Source organism: Benincasa hispida, chromosome 9 (assembly GCF_027475165.1).
Source record: "Benincasa hispida cultivar pf3 chromosome 9, pf3_genome.v1.1, whole genome shotgun sequence".
In the NCBI taxonomy this organism is placed as follows: Eukaryota; Viridiplantae; Streptophyta; class Magnoliopsida; order Cucurbitales; family Cucurbitaceae; genus Benincasa; species Benincasa hispida.
Window position 1 is genome coordinate 5,160,189 of NC_143486.1, and position 27,595 is coordinate 5,187,783.

Sequence of the window (27,595 nt, forward strand, 5' to 3'; positions counted from 1 at the left end):
AATAAATTTAAATTAATTAAATAAATTATAATTAATTAAATTTCACTATTTTTCATCACTCTTAAAATTGAATTTAAAATTTCACTTCATAATTATTTTAGATTAATTGTGATTAAAAATGTAAATCGTTTAATTTATAGACCAAATTGAAATAAAACTCAAATATGAAGTGTAAAAGTGTAATATTACTAATTTGAGCTTTTATGTTTATAAGTGTTACCAATTTAATTTAATAATTAGTAATTATTGAATTGTATATTGGCGTTTATTTCTAATTGTATCAAACCATAAAGTTTGTTTTATTTACCGTATTTTATTATTTTAGATTTTGCCATAATTTTTAGTTGTGTTTACATTATGTTTGAAGGTATAGAAGTGATCTTTCAAAAAAAGATTTATAAGTTAAATAGTTTAACTTGAATTTTCTAAATTGACCTATTGATTTAAGAACAAATAAATTTTGACACCAAAATCTTTTCTCTCTCTCTTTTTTCCACAAAATCAATTAAATTTAAAACGAATTACCATTCTCCATCATAAAGTCAAATTGAAATTTTTTTAAAAAAAAAAATTAACAAAATAAATCCAAAACCGATTGACCCATAATACTTGGGTCCTACCGTTAATTAAATTGATTTGATGAATATTTGATGTTCAAACTTTCTTTCATTTGAGCCATTCAAGATTATTTGAATGATTTCTATTTGCACCCATAAATTTAAGAATGTATCAAACAGATCTCTTTTCACGGGGTTATTTAGATTGGAGGGGTTATTTTGAAAGCTAATTGGGAAAATGATGCTTTCCAACTTATTTAGGAAAAAATGAAGTTTTTTTATCCCCATCTGAATGCGTCTCTGAGAATATTTTATTATTACTTTTTTTCTTCGTACGTCGCATTAAAAAAAATTAAACCGGTCAAAATGCGTCTTTTCTGACCCTCCGCGTCGGAGTGAGTTGTCAACTTACTGTGAATATGTCTTTAGAGTGAGTTGACAACTCACTCTGACGCACGTGGCGTGTCAGAATGTTCTATTCGACATACGCATTCGGACCGATTTTGGCGTTTTTCCCCTCGTTTTAGTATAAAAAATCAAACTTTTTTCCTTCATTTTACCGTTTTCATCTTCTCCTTCACGAATTTCATCCTCCTTCACCAATTTCATCTTCTCTTTCATAGATTTCATCCTCCTTCTCCGATTTCATCTTCTCCCAAAACAAAATTTCCTTCATTTCTTCCACATTCTTCATTTATTTTCAAATACCGATCGTTTTCTACCTTCATTTGTTTCAGTGTAGTATTTTATTTGGGAGCTGATATATTTTTATTATTTAACTTTGAATTAAGTTTTTGATAATTTTTACTGATTTTTTTAATGTTTATTTTGTTTACAGTGGATATTATTCAAAAAAAATTTGGTAAGTTGGAATATTCGGTAAGGTGCAAAGTTTTTTTTTGGTAATGTGCAATATTTTTCTTTTAATAAGTTGATATATTTTTTATAGTTGATTATCATAAGGGAGAATTACATGTGATTAATATTGTTATTTGGTATTTGGTTGGTACTTTGTTGTTGCTTTTCTGGTTGCTATTTGGTTATTATTTAGCTATCAAAATGAGTATGTCTTATTTGATTAAATATAATAATATAGTTCAGAATGTTCAACTATGATTTTTAAAATACTACATCATAGTCTCAAATTATTTATGTTTAAACATAAAAAAGTCATTAATAAAAAAAAGTTACGTTCTTAATGGAAAAAAAATCTAAAAATTCATTATTGAATATTGAATGTTTGAATGTTAATGTTAATGTTATTGTTACTAATATTGTGTTGTTGTTGTTGTTGTTATGTTTACTGTTTATCTAGTCAATTTATTTTGGATTATTCACCTTAATATTGTAAATTTTATGATGATTAAAGAACAAAGATTCATGTCAATATAAAAGATATTTATCATTGATTTATGGTCAAATGATGATGCATGTCTTAATATTATTTTTAATATAGTTGGCCTAATATATACTTACAAATATTATGATAAATATCATATTTTATACTGATATTTATCAAAATATTTTTATACTAACTATTGAGGTATTCTAACTAATTGTCGTATTTGTCATAGGTATGCAGTAAAGAAAATAAGTCGTTGGGAACAACGTGCAATCAAATATTTCGTCAACATATTTGACCATCGAATAGGGTTGTGTGAAGTCACCACCTTAATCAACCCAATAACACTAAAGGGTGGAAACACACACCGAGTAAAATTAAGTGAAAGAACATGCACATGCAATAAGTGGCAAAGTTTTGGAATCCCCTGTTCTCACGCTATGGTTGTATGTAAGACCATTGGGGTAGGCTACTTTTACTACCTTGAATACTATTACAAAATTCCCACTTATCTGGCATGTTATTCACCCTAGTTCGAGCCCATCCCCGATAAAAAAAAATGTTGGCATGATCCTAGCTTCCCAACTATTTATCCAGACGAATCACAAGTTAGGAAGGTTGGCAGACTGTGTACTTCTTGCATGCAAAACGAGATGAATTGGAGGGAACGTTACAAGACACGGTGCACAATTTGCAAACAAGAAGGGCATAATAAATGGAATTGTCCCAATCGAGCTCGTGATGCAACTTAGTTATTTATTTTTAATTCTCATTGTATTTGATTGTAATTTCTTTTACTTATTTATTCTTTATTAATTGTCATTGTATTTAATTGATTGTATTTATTGATTCTATTTATACAATGAAGGGTGTATTCTTTATTAACTGGCATTGTATTTGTTGATTGTAATCACATTGATTTTTACTCAATTTAATATTATTTTTATGGGATCAGATGGACGAGGATGTTACCACAGGGCCATACAACGACTCGGTTTTGTATTTACAACACAACCATAGATCTGAGGTTGTTTGGGAAGATGAGCATATCGATGAAACGTATTATCGGCGAAGAGAGGTTGTTATTAACAAGCATGAGAACTCAGACCCTCGTATATTGAACTATCTACGAGCTACGAGATTCCACGGAGTCACTTGTATAAAATTTATACAACTAGACTGGCATCTGATAACAGCATTAGTGGAACGATGGCCCAAGAGACACACACTTTCTACATATTGCATAGAGAGTATACAATTACACTTCAAGATGTAGCCATCCAATTTGGACTCCCAATTAATGGAAGCATTGATCGGGTCTCTAAATTATGACTGGGAACAACTTTGTGCCCTTCTTTTAGGCGTAACCACGAATGACGTTGTTTTTAAGGGAGGTCGTCTAAGCCTGCTATGGTTAGCTGATCAATTTAACAACTTCGCCCATCTACCAGACCATAAAGATGAAGAGGACCTACAACGTTATGCTCGAGCATATATTCTCACGTTGATTAGAGGATTGGTATTTCCCGACAAATCCAACAGTAGAGTGCACCTGATGTATCTTCCTCTCTTGGTGGATTTTGATGTTGTCGGGACTTACAGTTGGGGCGCTAGATGTCTTGCATGGTTGTATAGGCAATTATGCAAGGGTGCAGTTATAAATGGAAAATTCATTGCAGACCCACTTTTATTGCTACAAATTTGGGCATGAGATTGATTTCCTCTTCTAGCACCTCGACGACTCCATAGATACGAGAATAACTTAGGCGATAGACCACTTGCAGTAAGGTAAGCATATTTACCTCATTATTGTTGTTTTCATTATGAAATACTAATTTCTGATTATTGTAGATGGAATGACAACTATTCTGTAATTAGAGCACCTATGCATGTTCTAGTACAGTATAGGCACATACTTGTCCACATATGCCTAACTAGGTAATATTTTATTCATTCATATATCACATATTCATAATGTTTCAATCTTTTGGTTAATTCACTTTTTGACACATATGCATGCAGATTATTTGGGAGCCATATAATCATTTGATCCAACTATTTCCGCCATACTGTCTCGATGGCAATGAGATATGAACATCCAGATGTCCACTCATATGTTTCTTCGTTGTGGAGTGGCATCACCTAGATCGTGTGATGCATCAATTTAGGATGTCGCAACAAATTCCTCAACCTTGCAATACAGATGCCCGACTTCATTCACACGATCTAAGGGGCAGGCATGAGCAAGACTGGATTGCATATTTGACTCCTCAAATTACAATCTAGGAAAATCGACAGAGTTTGGTTGTTAATGGACCTTCTATTAACAATGGTGTAGGTACTGAGCCTAGATATATTGAATGGTATTCCATTACGAGCCAGCGGTACATAACTAAAGCACGAGCATCCTATCACTTGTTGGTATGAATTTATTGTTTACTATGATTGTTTGATTTTATTTCTTCATTGCACACCAAAATAAATTTTAAAGTCATTAACTTGTTATTCAATTCTTTTTCAGGCCGAGCTTCTAAATTTGCCAATATCTGCTAAAAAAACCTTGCGTAGACTCACCTCGATATATCGAGTATGATATTTCGATGGTGACGTTCCAATGGAAGAATAAGGTGATCCAGCAAGACATGAGCATGTTCCTATTCGACCTAATGTTCGGAATGAATATCCAACAACGTCACTCGATCAATACACTTCCATGATGTCCTCTCCCTCAACATTTGATTTTTTTTTCCAACAACCCTCAGTACACTAAGCATGGAAGAAGGACAAACTTCACATGTCCATCCAAATATTCATGACCAGTATGTTATATATCGACAACGTAGTGAGGGTATACACTTTGCAAAGGAAAGTCAACCACCAAGTATAAGAAGGCGTGCGATCGTGGACACTAAGTCACTCAACGTGATCGATCTAGGCGTAATAGAGGATCTTCTTCGAGTCGTGAATAAAGAACATTGTACATATGATTAAATTTATTAATGAAATTCAATTACGAAAATGCACTTGCAGTCTACAACACTTACTAAAGAACCTTGACTATTATTTACAATAGTCGAAAGTTAATATCCATATTTTTGAAAGTTTCTAACAACTTTAAACAAAACAAAAAAAAATGAAATTTAAAATTAATATTGAGTATATCAAATCAATCATAGTAATTTATTAATCTCAAAATAACATTATTGTTTATATTGTTAAAAACTAGTAATATTACTATCAAAATAAAAAACGAGGTTAGTGAGATAGTTGATTTTTAGGTAAGAATGATTTAGAGTTAAACAAATGAAATATTATTAACTGTAAAAAAAACATAAGTAATGAAAGAGTTGGTTTCAGGTTGTTAAAAGAATGAAAAAAAATAATAGCAAAAATATTTTATTATTTTATTATTTTATTATTCTTTTTGGAAAATTTCACTAAGCAAGCATTAGATATTACTAAGCGATCGAAGAGAATACTAAGCAATCGTTTACATCCACTATAGTTTTTATTAAGCGATCATGTGAGAATACTAAGCAATCATTTAGCTAATACTAAGCGACCGTTTAGCTAACTGTTACGCGATCGTGTATAATTTATAAAGCAATCGTTTGGCTAATACTAAGTGATCGCTTAGGTTTTGTTATGCGATCGTTTAAATAATACTAAGTGATCGTTTAGGTTTTGTTAAGTGATTGTTTAGATATACTAAGCGATCGTTTAGCTAACTGTTACGCGATCATTTAGTTTTTGTTTAGATAAATTTGTAGTAAATTTGTAGAATACAATTGGTGTTGTACATTCATTTAACTAAGCAAATAAATAACTAAGCGATCGTTTAGATAAATTTGTGCTAAAATTACATATTGTACAGTACAATTGGTGTTAAAATTACATATTGTATAGTATAAAATTGTACAGAATAATTGGTGTTGTACATAATATAATTGGTGTTGTACAAAAAAATCGAAGCAATCGTATATAAATTACTAAGCGATCGTGTATATATTACTAAGCGATCATATATAATTTTTTAAATGATCGCATAATAATTTACTAAACGATCATGTTCCACAAATGCATTTTGACCAGTTTAATTTTTTTTAATGTGACGTATGGAAAAAAATAATAAAATATTTCCGAATGCGTTTCATCAAGAGAAGCATTTAGATGGGGACCAAAAAAAACTTCCATTTTTTTCTAAATAAGTTGGAAAGCATTCATTTTCTCCAATTAACTTTCAAAATAGCCCCTCATTCTAACTAACACCTTTTCACGGGTACACCTTATTGTCATTTAAACTTTATTTAAAATAAATAAATTAAAAAAGAAAAAGGAAAAAGAAAATAGTTGCTCGTAACTTTAAAAAGCGAATTTATTGGCTTTTCAACCATCAGATTTTACATCACTTCCTATACCCAACTGCAAGATTTGTCCCCTTCCGAAAAGGAGAAGCCACAACTGTCGGGTTAGAATTATTGTGAAAAAAGGAGGGTTTTGTTAAATCTTTTAAATGAAAAAAAAATGGAGGAGAAACGAAGAAGAAGATAAATGATGGAATAAAAAAGAAGAGAGATGGAGGGATGATGGAAAGAGAGACGGAAAAAAGAAAGAGAGGAAAAGGTGAGCGGAGATTATTGAAAATTTGGAGAGATGTAATTATTATAAAACTACAATATTCTCTAAATAGTTTTAAAAGTACAACATTTTAATAAATATTTTTAAAAAACTACAATATAATTTCAATTTTTTTGGGTTAAAATACAAACATAAAATTTTTACCTTTACAATGTATTGCTTTGTGTATTTCCATTTTCGACAACACCCTCGTGACACATAGTCAATTTAGTCATTTTATTTAAATTCACTAATTACAAGACATTTGAGGCGAGAAGTCGATTATTAAAATTCTAAATTATTATAATTGGGTTATAATAGTTTGTGTTTGATATATAGATTATTTTAGTTTGGGTTATAATAGTATGTGTTTGTGATATAAACTATTTTAGTTTGAAAATGAAATAGTAAACAGTTTAGCAAAAAAATAAAATAATGGTGAATGTAAAATTGTAACAAATTTTAAATACTATAGCAAATAGTGTCCAATACAAAATAGTATTTACAATGGTTATAATAGTCTTAGAATAATCATTGCCTCAAACATATTAAAAGTGTTTTATTTGGAGTTTTTTTTTTTTAAAAAAAAAAATATTGTGATTAGGAAAACTATTTAGAGAAATATAGTGGTTTTGAAACTATTTAGAAATCTATGGTTGTTTTGGAGATTTCAAGGTGGGGATTTAGTTTAAAATATTTTGTCGAAGGTTCAACCCTCGACCTGTCGAAAATTAAAGAAGAGATCAAGAGTTTGACCCTCAACCTGAGAAGAGGACGAGGGTTCAACTTTCGACCTGTCGAAAATTAAAGAAGAAAGCGAGGGTTTGACCCTCGACCTAAAGGAAATTGAGAAGAAGACGAGGGTTCAACCCTCGACTTGTCGAAAACCAAAGAAGATCTATAAGGGAAGATGAGAAAATTTAAAAGAGGTCGAGGGTTGAACCCTCGAAAATTATAGAACAAACCCTCGACCTAAAGGAAATTAAAGAATCGTTTAGTAATTATATACACGATCGCACACGATCGTTTAGTAAAATTACTATACGATCGTTTAGTAATTCTTTATTAACATAACAATAGGTGCAAACTTCCGGAAATAACAAGTGAATGATGAACAACTTCTTTATTAGAAGCTAAACGATCGTTTACAATCTCTCCATGATCGCTCAATATGACTAAACGATCACTTACTAAATCCTCTGCGATCGGCCACAAACTCCTACACAATTGCTTAACTATTACTATTACACGATCACCTTCTCATAACCTATACGACTGCATACCTTTTACTATACGATCGTATACCAAATGCTACACGATCGCTGAGCTTTACTACACGATCGCCCAGTGGAAGTAGACGATAAACGGCACGCTACAATGACCTCTCCGCGACAGCGTCTTCCAAACTCCCACTCTCGATAGCTCTCTTTCCTCATTATACGATCGGCCACAAACTCCTACATGATCGCTTACCTATTACAAATAGACGATGGCCTTCTCAAAACCTATACGATTGCATATCTTTTACTATACGATCGTATACCAAATGCTACACGATCACTAAGCTTTACTATACGATCGCATAGTGGAAGTACACGATGAGGGCACGCTGCGATGCCTCTCGAGAGCTCTTTTTCCCTACTACACGATCGCCCACAAACTCCTACACGATCGCTTACCTATTACAATTAGACGATCGCCTACCTTTTACTATACGATCGTATACCAAATGCTACACGATCGCTAAGCTTTACTATACGGCCGCCTAGTGGAAGTACACAATGAAGGCACGTTGCGATGGCCTCTCGAGAGCTCTCTTTCCTCACTACACGATCGCCCACAAACTCCTACACGATCGGTTGCCTATTACAAATAGACGATGGCCTTCTCAAAATCTATACGATCGCACATCTTTTACTATACGAGTGTATACCAAATGCTATACGATCGCATAGTGGAAGTACATGATGAGAGCACACTGTGATGGCCTCTCGAGAGCTCTCTTTCCTTGCTACACAATCGCCCACAAACTCCTACACGATCGCTTACCTATTACAAATAGACGATGACCTTCTCAAAACCTATACGATCGCATACCTTTTACTATACGATCGTATACCAAATGCTACACGATCGCTAAGCTTTACTACACGATCGCATAGTGGAAGTACACAATGAGGGCACGCTGTTGGGGTTACCTGTTGGAGAGTGCACTATCACTCTACAAGACATAGAAGTATTGTTGGGGTTATTATGCATACTTTGCCCAATTTCTATACGAATGGTCAAAACATATGGCGGACGATGAGTCCTCTCATATGTTTTCACATTGGTGAGTGGTATCTTCCTGACAGGGTGATGAGACAATTCAGTTTTCAACAAGATGTCCCATCACCTTGTAATACTGAACCCGTATTGCATGATATCGACTTAAGGATTGTAAATTGGTCCGAAAAAAGTTGCACATTTGGTAGTACGGTGGCACTATCGTGCAATGTTTATTGCAGTGGGGGTTTCTATTGAACAGTTTGACAGGGATGTCACTCAAGACTACATTCATTGGTATAATAATATCACAAGGCGCTACGTCACTCGTCCGGGAGCAGCTGTGGGTCATCTGGTAAATGAATGAATATTATTTAATTATTTTTAATTTAAATTTATTTTAAATATTATCTAATTGTTTTATAATTCACAGAGATCGAACAACAGTAGACTCCGTGATGTTGCGAATGATCCCAACCAGGTTCTTGCTATATGTAGTGACAACCAAAGCTATATGGAGGAGATACATTATATGTACGATATACCTATTGTTCCTTCACCAGCTCCTAAACGTAAAGGACTTGTACGGGAAGAGGGTGGTTTGATGAGGTTGACCATAATGTGGAAGAGTTGCCCCCTGTGATGCAGACGCAGAGTCAAACTGATTATGTTAGTCCGATAATGATGATGCCAGCATTTGGTTAAGGACATTATGACTCAGAGGTTGGTTCTTCGTTTTCATACGTTCATGGATATGGTCGAGGTTGTGGAGAGCATAATGAATATTTATATCATGAAGCGTATGCAGAGGTACCAGAGCAACATCAAGAAGAACCAAAGCAACCTCAAATTTGAAGTCGACGACGACAACCAGCTCGAAATCGACGACGTCCGCCTTGTGGGACACATTGATTTTTGTAATTATTTTTATATAAATGAGATATTTTAATTTACACTTTTTTATTTTTATGAGATATTATTTTTTTTAATTTATTATTTTTAGAGTTTAAATAAAATAATAAAATATTTTTAGAAATTATTTGTTATAAAATGGATGTTTTTTTTAAAAAAAAAAAGAGAAAGAAAGAAGAAGGTCGAATGTCTGAATTATTAAAAAGAAAATAAAAATGAAAAAAAAATAAAGGTCGAGGGTTCAAAATTCGACCTAGGTCAGTTATTAGATATTTTTACCTTTTAAATATTTTTCTAAATTACTAAAAAAAGGTAAATGTCTAAATTATTAAAAAAACAATATTTTTCTAAATAGTTTCAAAAGTAAAATATTTTTATAAATAGTTTTTAAAACTACCATATTTTTTTAATTTTCCCGTTTTAAAAGTACAACATTTTCATAAATATTTTTAAAAAACTACAATATAATTTCAATTTTTTTGGGTTAAAATACAAACATAAAATTTTTACCTTTACAATGTATTGCTTTGTGTATTTCCATTTTCGACAACACCTTCATGACACATAGTCAATTTAGTCATTTATATAAACTCACTGATTATGGAGACGTTTGAGGTAAGAAGTCAATTATTAGAATTCTAAATTATTATAGTTGGATTATAATAGTTTGTGTTTGATGTATAGATTATTTTAGTTTGAATTATAATAGTATGTGTTTGTGGTATAAACTATTTTAGTTTGAAAAGAAAATAGTAAACAATTTAGCAAAAAAAATAAAATAATGGTGAATGTAAAATAGTAAAAATTGTAACAAATTTTAAATACCATGGTAAATAGTAGTTCAATACAAAATAGTATTTACAGTGGTTATTATAGTTTTAGGATAATCATTGCCCCAAACATACTAAAAGTGTTATAGCATGAGTAGATCAAAATTGTTGACCATAATTTTTACTCGTTATAGGCCTCGTAACTATTTTATTTTTTATTTTTTAAAATTAAGTTTATGGACATTACTTCCACCTCTAAATTTCTTCATTTGTTATCTACTTTTTACTGATGTTATAAAAATCAAGTCAAAATCTAAGAACTAAAAAAAAGTAGCTTTCAAAAAGTTGTTTTTGTTTTTGTTTTTGTTTTTGGGATTTAGAATTTGGCTAAAAATTCAACCATTATACTCAATAAAGATGCAAATTATTGTAAGAAATGTGGATGAAATAGATTTAATTTTAAAAAACAAAAACACAAAACCAAATAGGGGCTTAGTAATCATTCGAGCTTCGTTTGGTAACCATTTAGTTTTTCTTGTTTTTGGTTTTTTAAAATTAAACTTGTTTCCTCCCTATTTCTTACCATGATTTCCATCAGCCAAAATTTTTAAAACTACTTTTTTTAGTTTTCAAAATTTTGTTATGTTTTTTAAACTATTGATAAAAAGTATATAACAAAAAAAAATTAGAGAAAAAGTAATGTCTATAAATTTAATTTTAAAAAATTAAAAAAAAACTAAATTAATCACTAAACAAGACTTTGGTTTTTAGTTTTTGAAAACTAAGTCTATAAAAATATCTATTCTACTTTTAAATTCTTGATTTATTATCTACATAGACTACATTTTATCAATATTTTAAAAAAAGCAAATCAAAGTTTTGAGAACTAAAATCGATAAGATTTAATAATTTTGTTTGTTTTTTAGATTTGACCAAGAATTAACTCTTCACCATCTACCAATCATTTTAAAAAAAATTGATGGAACATAAACCTAATTTAAAAAATAAATAAATAAAAATCAAATAGTTACCCCATTTTTATGATTAAGATTAAATTGAAAAAGCTTTTAAACGCTGCTTCAAGTTCATATAGCGAATGGAAATGAGATCATAAAATCTCTGTAAACACAAGAAGTGCTTCTTCGTAGGAGATGGTTCATAAATTGGCATAAACTCTCAAGAATATGAAACAATTTTCAACTGAATCCTCAACCAACAACCATATTTGATCAGATTACTGCTCTCCTTCTCCAAATTCACTCTCTCAGTACAAGAAATGCCTCTCTTTCCTTCTTCCAAGAAACACACTCAAGCTTTCTTCTCCCCATTAATGGCGCCTCGCTTCTTCTTCCACTCTCAATTCCTCGCGTTCTTGCTCATCTTTTACGCTTCATTCGCCCATCCAAACTCCTCTCAACGAGGTAATTATTACACTGTTTTTTGCATTCACTTTATATATGCAACAGAAACTAATTTTCTTGAATATAATCGATTAATAATGACGAAATTATGTAATCAGAGCCCGATTACCTGAAGTTCGTGGCCAACGCCACGGAATTTCCAGAAGAAGATTACTACGATTACATAATCGTCGGCGGTGGAACAGCTGGTTGCCCCTTGGCCGCCACATTATCAAGCAAATTCCGAGTTCTTGTTCTGGAGCGCGGCGGCGTTCCTCACGGCAACTCCAATCTGATGTCTCAGGAAGGATTCTTGACGACTCTAATGGACGACGTCCACTCACGTGACTCCCCCGTGCAAGCCTTCACCTCAGAAGAAGGAGTTCCCAATGCCAGAGGACGCATCCTCGGCGGTAGCAGCGCCATCAACGCCGGCTTCTACAGCCGAGCCGACCAAGCCTTCTTCAAAAACTCGCGTCTCAATTGGGACCTCGCCATGGTCAACCAATCCTACGAATGGGTGGAGAAAGAAATCGTGTTCAGACCAAATCTCAAGAACTGGCAATCCGCCGTTCGTGACGGCATGGTCGAAGTTGGAATCAACCCGTACAACGGCTTCAGTTTAGACCATTTAATCGGAACCAAAATCGGCGGCTCCACATTCGACGAGTTAGGCCGACGTCACAGCGCCGCCGATCTTCTTTCTTACGCAACGCCGATTAACATCAAAGTCGCCGTGTACGCCACCGTGGAGAGAATTCTGTTAGCTTCCGGAGGGCCGTTGAGACGAACAACGGCAATCGGTGTTCTTTATCGTGACCAAAAAGGCGCGTACCACCACGCAATGCTACGCGCGCGTGGGGAAGTATTAGTATCTGCAGGCGCAATAGGAAGTCCGCAATTACTGTTACTAAGCGGAATCGGTTCACGTCCGTATCTGTCATCTTGGGGAATTCCCGTAACTCATCATTTACCCTACGTCGGCCATTACCTCTACGATAACCCTAGAAACGGAATCTCGATCTTAGCGCCGATGCCGTTGGAGCAATCTCTAATACAGGTCGCCGGAATAACAGAATCCGGAGCGTATCTTGAAGCGGCGTCGAATGTAATCCCGTTCACATCGCCGCCGAGGTCGTTTTTCATTAGAACTCCATCGGCGCCGGTGTATCTTACAGTGGCGACGTTAATGGAGAAGATAACCGGACCGGTATCGTCCGGTTCGATGCGGCTGGCGTCGACGGACGTGAGGGTGAACCCGGTGGTTCGATTCAATTACTTCGGGAACGCGGTGGATCTGGAGAGGTGTGTGAACGGGACGAGGAAGATTGGGGAGATTCTACGGAGCCGGTCCATGGAAGGGTTTAAATTCAGGGATTGGTTGGGGAGGAGCGAATTCCGGTTCGTGGGGCCGGTTTATCCAGAGAATGAAGATGAAGATGGGTCAATGTTGAGGGAATTTTGTAGGAGGAGTGTGAGTACGATATGGCATTACCATGGAGGATGCGTGGCCGGGAAAGTGGTGGATTCTAACTCTCGGGTGATCGGAATGGAAGCGCTGAGAGTTGTTGATGGCTCCATTTTTGGGGTTTCGCCTGGTACTAATCCTCAAGCTACGCTTATGATGCTTGGACGACATGTCGGTTTGCAGATTATCAACCAACGCTCCGCTATTACTACACATCGTATATAGTATATCAGTATGTACTCTTTTTTTCTTCCTTATTGGGATGATATATTTTCTTACCTACCTATATTCTTTTATAAATTCTGTTTTTCTTTGTTTTTGGTTCACTTTCTTTAAATTTGTTCTGTCATTCGTTATTTCTGCATTCTAGCTCAATCATTCTTTTGCCCTTTCTTCTCTCATATATCAAATTATCATCTTCGGTTGAATTTAGCCATATTTTTAGAGGGTGTTTGAAATACATTTTAAAATGTTTAATTTAAAAAATAGGTCGATTTAAAATAAATTAAAATGTTTGACAATCACTCTAAATAATTTTTCAAGTATATTTTAATATATTTCTATCAAAAGGATTTAAATAAAAATAATATTTTTTTTTAAAAAAAAACACTCTTTTCTAAGTCAATCCAAAGAGATCCTTTGGTGAGTATTAAAGCCTTTAATCTCGAAAGTATTTATTTATACTTAAAAAAAAAGGAGGAAAAAATTTCAAAAGGTAATTATTTATTTAACTGTCGATTTAAAATATTTTGTAGCTACTTTTTTTTTTAGTTATTTTATTTTTCGACAATAGAGGGGTGACAAGCACTGTTTTGGCATTAATTTTATGTAGTTGCATGCATGCGTATTTATGGTGATTTTTTTTCTTTTTCTCTTTACTAGCTAACGTTAGCATGTAATATTTACTATTTGAAATTAGTTATAGAATGACGTTCGCAAATTAATTAAAATTGATTACAAAAAAACAAAAAACAAATTTCCGATCGTGTTTGTAATTGTTAATGACAACATAGCATATTGTATTGAAAGTGATGAATTCTTGTAGGTTTCAAAAGATTGTTATGCTGGGCTTTTGGGAACAAAATGGCAATAAAAAAATATAAAGGCAAAAAATTGTAGTTAAATATAGTTCAATATGGATTTATTTATATGAATTATAGATATAACCTAAGGTCCGTTGTCACTTTACATTTATTCAAGACTTAATTTCGATATTTTGTAATATGGATAAAAACTCGTCTTATGTTGAACATGAAAAAACTCTTATGTGAAGAATAGTTGTTCATCCACCTGTAAGTAAAAGATTCAACATTGTATTTAGTAGTCTACTATTTATCGTTATCAAATAAGTATTGTTTATTTATTTCTATTTGACAAGATGTATATGATAATATATCTTTGTTTAAAAAAAACAATAAGTGTTAATATCACTTAAAAACAAAATCAATAACTATATTAATTAAAATCTTAAACTTTCATTTCAAAATTTTAAATGTGTAATATTTTTGTAAAAAAACTCATTTAAATATAGTGGTGATTCTTTTAAAAAATATTATACATCTCCTTCAACTATCGTAAGGTGTAGAAGCACTTGATTAAATAGTCCAATTTTTTTAGTTTAACAATTATTTGAGTGTAGATCAAACCATATAGGATTTAGTGTGAAAATAGAGTGGTTTATGAAAATATTTGTAAAAATGGAGTTGATATTTTGCTCTATTCGATTTTGTCTTCTTAGAATATTGAATATAAGGAAATTCAGTCTTGGTAGAAGACTGAATTAGTTCGTGGTCAACCGGTCAACGAAGACGTGGCATTTGGTGATGAAACGGCAGTACACCATCAGTTGAGTCTTAATGTTTTGGAAAATCGTTGTATTCCATGCTTGCCGTTTGCTGTCCGGCTAGTTGATGCTTGTTGTTCGGCGTCAGTGAAGGGACGACACATTGACGCCGTTTGACCAATTTTCTCCTTTTTTTTTTTTTTATTCCTTAAAATTTAAATTTTCATTTTAAATTTAATACAATTATCAACTCTCTCAAATCTAAAATTTCTCCCCAACTCATAAGAACTCTCTCAAAATTCACCCCCTCCAAAATTCTCTCACATTTCTCTTAAACTCTCCTAAACTCGTTCAAATTTCTCCCCAACTCTCTCAAAATTATCTAAAAAATCTCTGAGGACTCTCTTCTACATAATGGTAAAATTCTCTTAAAACTATCTCAATGTTTGGTCCTTAATTAATTAGTTTTTCTTAAATATTATATATAATACTAATATCATTTCTCATCTTTTATAGTAACTATATCTCACTCTTCTTCTATTTTCCCTTCACTATCAGATTGGAAAAAAAAAGGTATTTATTTACTTTATTTATGCTATACATGCACATTTCGTCATAGAAAAATAATTATTATAGGATATTATATCTTTTATCTCCTACATTTTCTTAACGTTTATTTAGATTTTTTTAAGAATATAATGGTACTTACAAAAAAATAATGCATATCATGCATAATATTAGATATCTCAATCCTACACACGTGTTAGTTTAGTACAGATATATGTTGGACACTGTAAAGCTTGAATAAGTATGATGGAATTCAATACGGTTTTGAATTAATGAAAATAAATATTTTTATATCTATGTGAAATTCAATTAACTGGCAAATTACATGGGAACCTTATAGCAACCGGTTCCTGACATTACTAGTGAATTGTTTTGATGGGAACAAAATTTGGAAGAGTGCAAAGCTCCTTTGATTTCTTCTTCTTCTTCTTCTTCTTTTTTGATCATGTGATGCGCCAATTTAGTTAGATTCTAGGCGTAATCGAAGTGGATCATCTTCCACTAATAAATAAAAATTATTTTGCTTTGAATGTTATATTCATTTAACTCATGTTATATCATAGTTCAAGCATAGAAAACTTAGTAGTCTTCCAATTATTTAATTTGAGACTAATTTGATTAAACATTAATTATGAAGTAATCCTCTAGAATTGATCAACGAAACTGTTAAATCTAATACTTGATGACTAGAATCGACAATTAAAGCATCTGAGGTTACATTAATCGGGGATACAATGCACAATTCAAAAAAAGAAACATTTCGGTGGTATTCCTTCCATATATTCTATATCTTTTCAAATAATTTTTAGCATGCTTTGTTTTTACAAATACTTTTAAAACTAAAACCACTTCCCTTAAAAATACAAATATATTATGGATCACTATTATAGAAATTGGATTACGTGATGGTGGAGAAAATATTTTGGTTTCGTTGATATTTTGCTACGTGTCGATGGTCATGCATTGATCATGCACCGATGGTCATGCATTAATGGTGCATGTGATGTTCAATAAGCTGGAGAATATGCAATATGCGTAATCATATATGCGATGACCACGTGTTCCTGTCACAAGTTTTCTTGCTCTCTCGCCAAGTATAACGAGAACGCAAGTTTATCGGGATGCTCCGAGGTCGAACACAGGGACTTGCAACTAAGTGGTGTTCATAAATTAATGTGTTTGAGGCGGTGAATAAAAATAAAAAGAAAAAAGTTGATTGCTATGCGCTACTCCTACTCCTAGCTAAACAAACTGAGCAATTGAAGTTTGACTATGAGAGTTGGTAGGGATGCAGCAATTGTTAACGCATAATGAGATGCATGGAGAATTGAGGGGAAATTTCTCCTAGTCATTAATTTTGGTCGCAAGGGTAATCCCAACTCGCCACACTAATGCATCGCACACCTCTCGGTAGTCAGTCACATGCTTATATCTCTATAACGCCTGGTTGTGTTGAGCATAAGATTATTCCTATCTCTAGAAACACTACTTACTTTACTTAGTGAGTTCTACTACTTACCCTCTCGGACAGTTGGTTATAGCTACTCAGCTCATGGACAAGCATTATGATAGCCTTGCACTAAGCAAAGAGGATTGACTCACTATACTCGTGCAACGCATACCTCTCGATGGTTTGCTACATGCGTCATATCTCTATGTTGCATGATTGAGTATGCGATAACTCTTGCAATCTACACTTAACTCATTGCGATGAAAGTAAAAATGATAAAATAGAAGAAGATGATGAAAATAGTGTTGAAGGAACTAAAGAGATGCATTGATTACAAAATATATTAATGTTTTAAGCCAAAATGTAATACAATACAAAGGTAAGAAGAGGGATAGAGGGCTAGATGCAGGCAATCTCTTGCTTCCATCAGATGTATGTCAAGGTTGTCGATGGTACTATGGATGGGCTGTCGGTGGTACCATAGATGGGCAGTGGAGTAGTCTTTCTCGGGCTCTATCTCCGACGAAGCTCCAGTTGTCAATCGGAAAGGGTTGTGGGAATGAAGAATTCTCAAAGACTGTCTGCTCATGCTCTCATCTGTGATCACAAAAATCTACCTAAGGCAGAGTGTAACAACCCGACCCCCTAGGACTCAAGCTAGGCCATTACTAAATACATACATGCATGGAACTTAAAACAACAACTTTTATGCATGCATGGAACTTAAAACGACAACTTTTTATGGTGAAATAAATGCTAAATAAATAAGGTAAGTTCAGAAGCCCTTCATTAAATTCAAATATTAAAAACAACAATAGGGTACCCATAAATCATAAATGTTAATAAATAAGTATGAAAACAATTCTTAATAGTAAGTTTCAAACATCAGAATGGAAAGTTAAGCAAAACATGAAAAGAAATCTAAATCTCATGAGCAGAAGCATAAAACTGGTCCTCAGTGGCTCGTTTATGAATTCCTCTTGTCATTCACCGACGCGTCTCTACCTTTACCTGAAACATAAACATGAGAAAGGGTGAGTATAAAATACTCAGTAAGTAACCCCATTACAGGGGTCAAGCTAGGCATTTATGTCCTCTAGATGCCTACCTCTTGTGGAATATATAAACTGCTATAGTCCTCGTGGGACATATACATACATGAAAAACTGTTTTCTATCCTACTGTAGTTAAGTATGCCCACTACCTCTGGTGAATCCCGAAGGAAACACAACCCCTGGTGAATCCTGAAGGAAACATAATATCTGGTGGATTCTGAAGGAAACACAATATGGTGAATCCCAAAGGTAACACAATATCTGGTGGATCCTGAAGGAAACACAATATGATGAATCCCAAAGGAAACACAATATCTGGCTTTAGTCATTTCAAACTTCAGTCAATGAAGGCAGACATAAATATCACGCTAACTAATAATCCTCAATAAGTCATAATTATCATTGTCGGGCACTAGGGCAGTTCCAGTAATAAGATTACTTACCTCGATACTAGATTCAGATATCGATCCAAGCGGTAGTCTTCAATAATCAATCTTTGAATTCAATTCGCCAACGAAGCCTGATCAACAACCGCCCTCAAGATTCCAATCTCCAAATTCTTCTTTCAATCAGACTCTGCTTCCAACTTTTAATCCATTTCTCCCTTAAAATTTTCGATTCACAAAGAATTTAACTAACCCCCTTCCAAAATGAAATCAATTCTTGACATTAATTTCAAATTTAATCTGTGTGACATAACCCCCTTTCAAAATGAAATTAATTCTTAATATTAATTTAAAACTATATTTGTGTGATATAACCTCCTTCCAAAACGAAATTAATTCATGCCATTAATTTCAAAATTGAATAATTTCAACGTCAATCCATTAATTTTAAATTGAATAATTTCAGCGTCAATCCATTAATTTCCAAATTGAATAATTTCGATGTCAATCCATTAATTTTCAAATTGAATAATTTCAACATCAATAGTTAAATTCCCGCAATTACACTTAAGTTCAAAATTTTCAAAAATGCCCTCAATTAATAAAAATTAAATTACATAAATAATAAAAATTATGGATGTAACATTCTTCCCTCCTTAAAGAACTTTTGTCCTCGAAAGTTCATTCCTGAAAAAGCTCCGGGTACTAGGCCTTCATTTCATCCTCTCGCTCCCAGGTAGCCTTCTGGAACTGGTGATTCTGCCACAGGACTTTCACAAATGCAATCTCCCTGCGGCGCAATGTCTTTACCTCTCTGGCGAGAATTTCTACAGGCTTCTCCTCGTAGCTCAAGTTGTCATTCAACTACAATGGCTAAAAGTCAACTATATGGGATGGATCTGTCACATACTTTCTCAGCATCAAAACATGGAAGACATTATGAACTGAAGAAAGTGATGGAGGCAATGCCAATCAGTAAGCTACAGACCAATTCGCTCCAAGACCTCGAAAGGTCCAATGAACCTCAGACTCAGCTTCCCTTTCCTTCCAAACCTCAAAACACCCTTCATAGGTGCCACCTTTAAGAACACTTTATCACCAATCTCAAATTCTAGGTCCTTACGTCTCACGTCGTCGTAGCTTTTCTGTCTACTCTGAGTTGTTTGCATATGAGCCCTGATTTTCTGTATTGCCCCATTCATGGTTTGTACTAGCTCAAGTCCTAGTAATTTCCTCTCTCCTACCTCATCCCAACACACAGGAGACCTGCAGCTCTTCCCATAGAGGGCTTCAAAAGGCGACATGCCAATGGTAGTCGGATAACTGTTATTATGCTAATTCTATCAAATGCAAGTGAGAGTCTCAACTCCCTGAAAACTCTAACACACAAGTGCACAACATATTCTCCAATGTCTGGTTCAAATGTTCTTTCTAACCACCAGTCTATGGGTGAAAAGCTGTATTAAAATCCAATCGAGTACCCAATGCTAACTAAAGACTCTTCCAAAAACTAGATGTAAAATAAGGGTTGCTGTTTGACATAGCTGAAACTAGTATCAAAAGAGGTGTGACAACCCCTTCCATATATAACTATGAAACTTAAAATGCTGAAAACCAACAATATTTTAACATGTTCAAGCTGAGAACTATGAAAACTGTTGTGAGCTCAAGAAAGTCTCATCCACTAAAAACATATATTTGAGCTTACCATTCTGTCATAGGGAAAACTTCGTATATGTAGTGGAGAAATTGGTCATGCTATATAATGCGTCATCTAAAGATACATACCAGAACAACTCTGGTCAACTGAAAACTGCTTCTACTTTAGAAACATCGACTGTGATATCTTTCTTAGGGTCTACATGTTTGATAATAACTTTGTCTAATTAAGTCTTACATTCATGAGAAACTCATCATGAGGCTCTACATTGTCATGGGCTATAAAACTTACTTGAGTCAATCCTAGCCTTAAAATAATTACATATCATTACTTAGACACTGTTGTGGACGAGTCTAAAATTCCCTCTGAAAATGAGGTTTTGAAGTCCCTAGATGCTAAAGTATTAGTCAGTTGATAACACATTTCCATAACCTCGTAATAATCGTAATTGATCTCTAAAGTTAGTTTTTTACGATAAAACCTTCCTGATTCATAAGTCATAGCTTGAATTACTCGTACTCCCTAGAGCTAGTTAACTCATTGCCCATGCAAGGGAAAACATACTATACTGTACTGCTCCAAACCCACCTATAGCAACTTCTTGTTATCAACTCAACTTTATTACCAGTCTATCCCTTATACCAATGGTGATATTGAAAGATCCAACTTACTTACTTTTTTGCATATACCACTTTTGTTTACCTTAAGCTGGATTAATTTCCTTTTTTAATCAAATTGATGGTCTTGCTAGTTCATGTTTCAAACTTGCATACTACGTCAAAATCCATTAAATCTTACTAATGCCCTCAATGGTTTACCTCTTAACTAATGAAGTCTCAACATACCATGTCAATAGTTCTTGAACATCTTCTGTTACTAGTAACTCCATTTTAGCTTATCTCTTCTCAACCTTTTATTTTGGTAAAAGATTCTTGTGTTAACACAAAGTTTCATACCGATCACCTATGTAAGCTATCTTTGTAGGATCTCATATCTAAGAGTTCCATGAGCGCGTTTAGATCGCTCCGATCTTACAATGATCGAAATGCAAATATATACATTCAACACATACAGTTATACAAACAAATCTTAATTAACGACATGCTTAGAACAAGATAAACAACAAGGGAGAGAGTTCCATACTAGTTGAAGATAATCTTCACACTTTGGAACTCCAACGCAACGGAAAACCTCCACGTGATCTACCAACGCTCAGCGAAAACGTCAACTACAGCAGCATGAACAACGCGAACTCACGACCGCAACGGGGACGACACCACCACTAAAGAGCCCCAAGTATTCTCGGAGTGAAAACCCAAAGGGTGGGCTTTGGTGAATTTGGTAGAGGAAGGAGGAAACATAAATCATATAGGCGATAAGCAAGTGGGAGGGAAAAAGCCGTTATTGCATAGCAGAAATGCTTATCGTTTAGGAGGAGCTACACGATCGTATAGGATTTACTGAACGATCGTTTAGGAAAAGGTACACGATCATTTAGTAAAACCGGCACACTATACGATCGTTTAGAGAAGCTATCCGATCGTGTAGAAAATAGCGTGCGATCGTTTAGGCGCGAGGTAGACGATCATTTAGGCGGAAAGGAGCTATCGTATAGTCTCTCGATTCTTTAAGCGATTGTTTTCCTTTCTACTAACCCGCTCTCTCTTTCTTTTCTTTGGGACTTTTTTTTTTTTTGACGATTCAAAATGAAAACCTTTTTCATTTTAACTCTTCGGTTACAATAACCGAAGTTGCCCACTAACCCACGTCCGAATGTGAATTTTGGATTATTTATCATATAATTAACCAACTAATTAATTAATAAATATAATCATATTATATTTTTATCTTATAGTTTGATATCACATATCTACTATAGTATTTTCTCTTCTACTTGATATAAATCATATTTATATTTAACTTCCTCCAAAATAATGTATCTCATACATTTGTCAATTATATCATATATAATTAACCAGTCCAATTATATCATATATAATCGAACTTCCTCTTGTCAATTTAAACATTTCAAATTAACCTAAATACTGGTTCTCGACTTTATCCAAGCTACCCAAGGGACCTAATGGACCTGTGACTCAAAGCTCCAACGGTTCGTGAATAGCTGACTAAACTCTTTAGCCATGGAATCCACCGTCCGTTAACTATCAAACATTCCACTAAAGACCAACAGCTGAACTCTTCTTACCATAGATATATTTCTGTGACCATCGAATATAACCAATCATGAGTACGATGACCTTTCATAGATGCTCGTAAGTACAGCTAGGCCAAATTATCGTTATGCCCCTGTAGTTACATCTCACTCCTTAAATACCACTGATTCTTCTAATGAACAATATAACATAGTCCAACTATGTGTGAACACCTCTCGGGTCAAGAGAAGGTGTGTGGCGCCACATCGTTCAAGTCCCAGAATCAGCCCTTAAGGGAGCTATCTATCTACTTACCCCTGCCTTGGGGAAGGAGTGAATTCCATCTTGTGTAGCTGAGTTCCCAACTCCCAAATCAGATGAATCCCCAAAATGGTAGGTTTGAATCGGCGAACTGGCCACTTGCACCCATACAAATCAAAGAATCGCCCTCAATGGCAGGAGTTCCCAACTCACTCAGGATTGAGGTCATGTTACCTATGGTCATCATAGTGAAGTGAAGTCTTTGTCATGAACAGTGTTATATAACGAGACGTTAACACTTCGTGGTCAGGTCTTATACAAACTCTTTGTATAGGATGCCTCCGCTCGCATGTCCCCAACACGAATGATCAGAATCGGACCATTTGTGACAAATCACAACACTTGTGACCATTCCACAAAGCGGGCCGCATTCGTAGCGTTACCAGGATAAGGTTTCCCTCCTATATCCATATACTACAGACCATTTTAGTTATCACTCAAAACATGATCCACTTGTATGTCACCACATACATGCTTGAGTCACATACAGATAACTAGAGATTTTATGTTTATTGGTTTGTGGTAAAGCAAATAAAACAAATAACTGAGCAAAAATACAAGATGTGAAGTAAATATCATATATTAACAATACAAGCGTTCGTACATACTGTTTACAAACTACAGAACACGAGACTTTAGGGCATCAACCCCAACAATCTTTCCATCCAACTCATATTCTCCTAAAGTTCTACATGATAATAAAATATTTTTCTTTTACACCAAAACAAATTCCTTGTAACCCTTCATATCATGCCTCCAAACCATATTTAACTAGAAGTTTTGAACACATTAAATTCTTTTCTATTTCCAAAAGAGTAAACTTTCTTGGATATTTTTTTTTCACTTTCCAAGTGGAACATAATCTCCTTACTAAAGTATATTTACTTAACTCCTCTATAAGTCTTATCTCTCTCACTAAGAATTTTCATCTTGTAGAAATCTCCTTTGCCAATTTTCATGCTTTTAAACTCCAAAAGACTTTCGTTGTTCAAATTTGTCCAACTTTGATCTCCTCATCACAATAAGGCTATGGATTTAATTAATCTAGGCACTCTAAAATAATCCTTCAACCCAAACAAATAACACTTTGCTTTATCCCCTTTAAGTCTAAACTCGTGTCCAATTATTTTGGCTTCCTTTAATGACATCAACTTAGCTGATATTCCAAAAGACACCATCTTTATGAATAAACACTTTGCTCAATTGAAAGAAACAATGTATTTACATTGCAACAAACACTTTACAGAAATATGGTTCTATTTTAGTTCAAGAAAAATATATACATCATTTAGAATTAGAAACCTATTCTGTAAAGTTAACTGAAGTCCTCCCACTGCCACAACTGAGACAACGTACCCGGTGCCTACTTGCATCGTCATCTCATCAGCCTCCAGCTGTCGCCAAGATCTAATCCCTTGAAAAAGAAGAACAAACATGGTTAGTGGCACCTGAATCAATTATCCAGGCAGAATCATCATTCTTCACTAAACAAGTTTCAAGCACAAGTAAATCATATTTACCTTTATCCACCTTGGCCTTAGCCTTGGCTGCTTTATTCTTTTTTAAATATTGAGGACAGTTCCTCTTCCAGTATCCATCTTGGTTACAGTGGAAACACTTTCCCTTAGCAACTTGTGGACGCCTCCTTGGGGCGACATGCGGTGGGTTAGCAGGTGCCTTCCCTTTTCCTTTACCACCCTTCTTCTTCTTCCCCTTTGTAGAGTTAGAAGCAGAAGGTGCAATCTTCGTTCCTGAAGTCGAACCTCTATGGAACGTCCTAAAGGATGAAGTAACATTTGCCTCATCTTTCTGCCTCTCCTTACTTTTCAGTAAAGATTGGTATGTCTGCAACTCGTTGAGGAGAGTTGTAAGGTTATATTCACTTTGTTAAGAATCATATTACTAACAAAGTGCAGGAAGCTCTTCGACAAAGAATGCAAGATTATGCTAACCAGGCTGCCCTCATCGATGGTAGACCCATTCAACTCTGCCACATTGAAGTGGACCATCATGTTTAGCACATGTTCACGAACAGAGGTGCCTTCTTCCATTTTGGAGTTGAATATGTATTTAAGAGCCTCATGCATAAGCTGTTCAGACGGTTGTCCAAACATCCCCGCAGGGACTCCATGATCTCACGCGTCGAGACCATAGGCTCATATTTCTTGGCCAAGACTTCAGAAAGACTTGTCAAGATGTAGGCTCGGGCCTTCTCGTTCGCCCTTGTCCATCGCTCGTATGCCTCTCGAACATTTCGAGTGGAATTCGGAGCTGGAATAGGAGGAAAAGCCTCCGTGAGAGCAAACATGAGATCCTCGATGATCAGGATCGTCGTGATCATGTGTTTCTATGTTGCAAAATTATCACCAACAAGTTTTTCGGCGCTTAACAATGCTGACGTAGTTGTTGCCATTTTGAATATGTTGCTAAAAATACAAACAAAACTTCATTAGATTTTACTAAACCACTTTTAAACCAATCAGTTTTCCAAAACAGTTTCAAGTACAATAAGTTATAGACTTCTATTTTGCAATGATGCCCCAGTAAGGCAGGACAAACGCCACCGGTGGGGTGATCAGTTGCCCCTTCGCTGGGATGAGACATTTTCAACCATTAGGCAGAACCAACTCTTGGAACTGAACCTAACAACCACCATTTTTCGGTCCAGAATCATTAACCTTTAACTATTCCACGTAAGTGTAACCCCTCGCTTTTGGTGTCAGCGTCCCGCCCTAATGAGCCCACCGTAAGGAAGAAGCAGATTAGGACAAGAGACTAAGTTACTTTATCCTCTTACAGGAGATCAAATAAAGAAACGTGCAAAATTGCCATCCTTTAGGGGGACGCTCCCAAGGTGCCTCGAGGCGATGCGCATAATGTTATTCAACCTAACGAGGGAGACTGAGGGAAACACAATATGGTGAATTCTGAAGGAAACACAATCTGGTGAATCCCGAAGGAAACACAATATCTGGTGGATCCCGAAGGAAACACAATCTGGTGGATCCCGAAGGAAACACAATCTGGTGAATCCCGAAGGAAACACAATATCTGGCTTCAGTCATTTCAAACCACAGTTAATGAAGGCAAACATAAATATCACGCTAACTAATAATCCTCAATAAATCATAATTATCATTGTCGGGCACTAGGGCAGTTCCAGTAGTAAGATTACTTACCTCGATACTAGATTCAGATATCAATCCAAGCGGCAGTCTTCAATAATCAATCTTTGAATTCAATTCGCCAACGAAGCCTGAGCAACAACCATCCTCAAGATTCCAATCTCCAAATTCTTCCTTCAATCAAACCTTGCTTCCAACTTTTAATCCCTTTCTCCCTTAAAATTTTCAATTCACAAAGAATTTAACTAACCCCTTTCCAAAATAAGATTAATTCTTGACATTAATTTCAAATTTAATTCGTGTGACATAACCCCCTTCCAAAATGAAATTAATTCTTAACATTAATTTAAAACTATATTTGTGTGATATAACCCCCTTCCAAAACGAAATTAATTCCTGCCATTAATTTCCAAATTAAATAATTTCAACGTCAATCCATTAATTTCCAAATTGAATAATTTCAATGTCAATAGTTAAATTCCCGCAATTACATTTAAGTTCAAAAATTCCAAAAATGCCTTCAATTAATAAAAATTACTAAAATTACATAAATAATAAAAATTCGGGATGTAACACAGAGGCTCAGATGATGATAAAGCAGAAGAAGATGATGAAAATGGTGTTGAAGGAACTAAAGAGATGCATTGATTACAAAATGTATTAATGTCTTAAGCCAAAATGTAATACAATACAGAGGTAAGAAGAGGGATAGAGGGCTAGATGTAGGCAATCTCTTGCTTCCATCAGATGTATGTCAAGGCTGTCGGTGGTACCATGTATGGGTTATCGGTGGTACCATTGATGGGCTGTCAGTGGTACCATGGATGGGTGATGGAGTAGACTCTCTCGAGCTGTATCTCCGACGAAGCTCCGTCGTCAATCGGAAAGGGTTGTGGGAATGAAGAACTCTCAAATACTGTCTGCTTATGCTCTCAACTATGATCACAAGAATCTACCTAAGGCAAAGACTCGAATGCTTTGAATTTGGGCTCCAAGGCTCTATTTATAGAGCTCAAACGCCGACAACATTGGTAATCCCACTCTGAATCACTGTCATTACTGACGCGGTAGGTGAAATGTCATCATGATCTTATCTTTTTAATACTCTCAAGGTATGCGTTCATGATTGTTTCTTCTAAAGTATCAACGCATTCCCTCCACTTTGCGATCGATCTTCTATCACGGTTATCACTTTGTAGTTGCAGCATTCCATGTGACGAACTTGTCTTCATAAAGATCAACTCATGCGATCAACTTTACGATAGTCTGGGATCAACGCATGCGATCGATTCCTGCAACAACTACAAAAATAGACATTTTGACGCAGAATAACGCATGATATAGGGTATAAAGGAAATCTAAAACAAAGATCTTCATGAGCAGCAGAAGTGGATTGTTCCAAGTTCCATTCAGAATGAACACAACAATTACATTCTTAAACGGAAACTAACAGATCATGCATAAACAGAAATTACAGCATGCTAGAAGAGGATACAAGGGATAGAGTAACATCAAATTTCAAAATATAGAAATAAGTGTTAAAATACAATAATGATAAAAAGACATGCACAAGGAAAAATTACATGATTGGCTAACTTTATGCAATAGAAAAATATCATATTTGAAACTTAAAAAATATCTGCAATTTAAAGTTAGGGATTTACTGGGATTTCATTCATTTTCTTTAGACCATATCCAGCCTCAAGAGGAATAAGTACCTTTTGCTACAAAACGAAGGAAGATAGGAAATATTTGAGAAAATAC

At 34.6% G+C, this 27,595-nt stretch overlaps 2 protein-coding genes across 2 annotated transcripts; one reads left to right on the plus strand and one right to left on the minus strand.

The window, feature by feature from the left end:
- The first annotated feature begins 11,536 nt into the window (after positions 1-11,536).
- On the plus strand, positions 11,537-13,657 carry LOC120086734 (Glucose-methanol-choline (GMC) oxidoreductase family protein). Its single transcript, XM_039043520.2, has 2 exons — positions 11,537-11,884; positions 11,983-13,657. Exons 1-2 carry the CDS (start codon positions 11,740-11,742, stop codon positions 13,554-13,556), a joined length of 1,719 nt encoding a protein of 572 aa, XP_038899448.1. The 5' UTR covers positions 11,537-11,739; the 3' UTR covers positions 13,557-13,657.
- Positions 13,658-19,277: 5,620 nt separating this feature from the next.
- Positions 19,278-19,876, minus strand: LOC150033593 (uncharacterized). The gene is made up of 2 exons (XM_090316982.1): positions 19,577-19,876; positions 19,278-19,436 (listed from the first exon to the last, which is right to left on the minus strand). Exons 1-2 carry the CDS (start codon positions 19,874-19,876, stop codon positions 19,278-19,280), a joined length of 459 nt encoding a protein of 152 aa, XP_090173108.1.
- Positions 19,877-27,595: the final 7,719 nt, after the last annotated feature.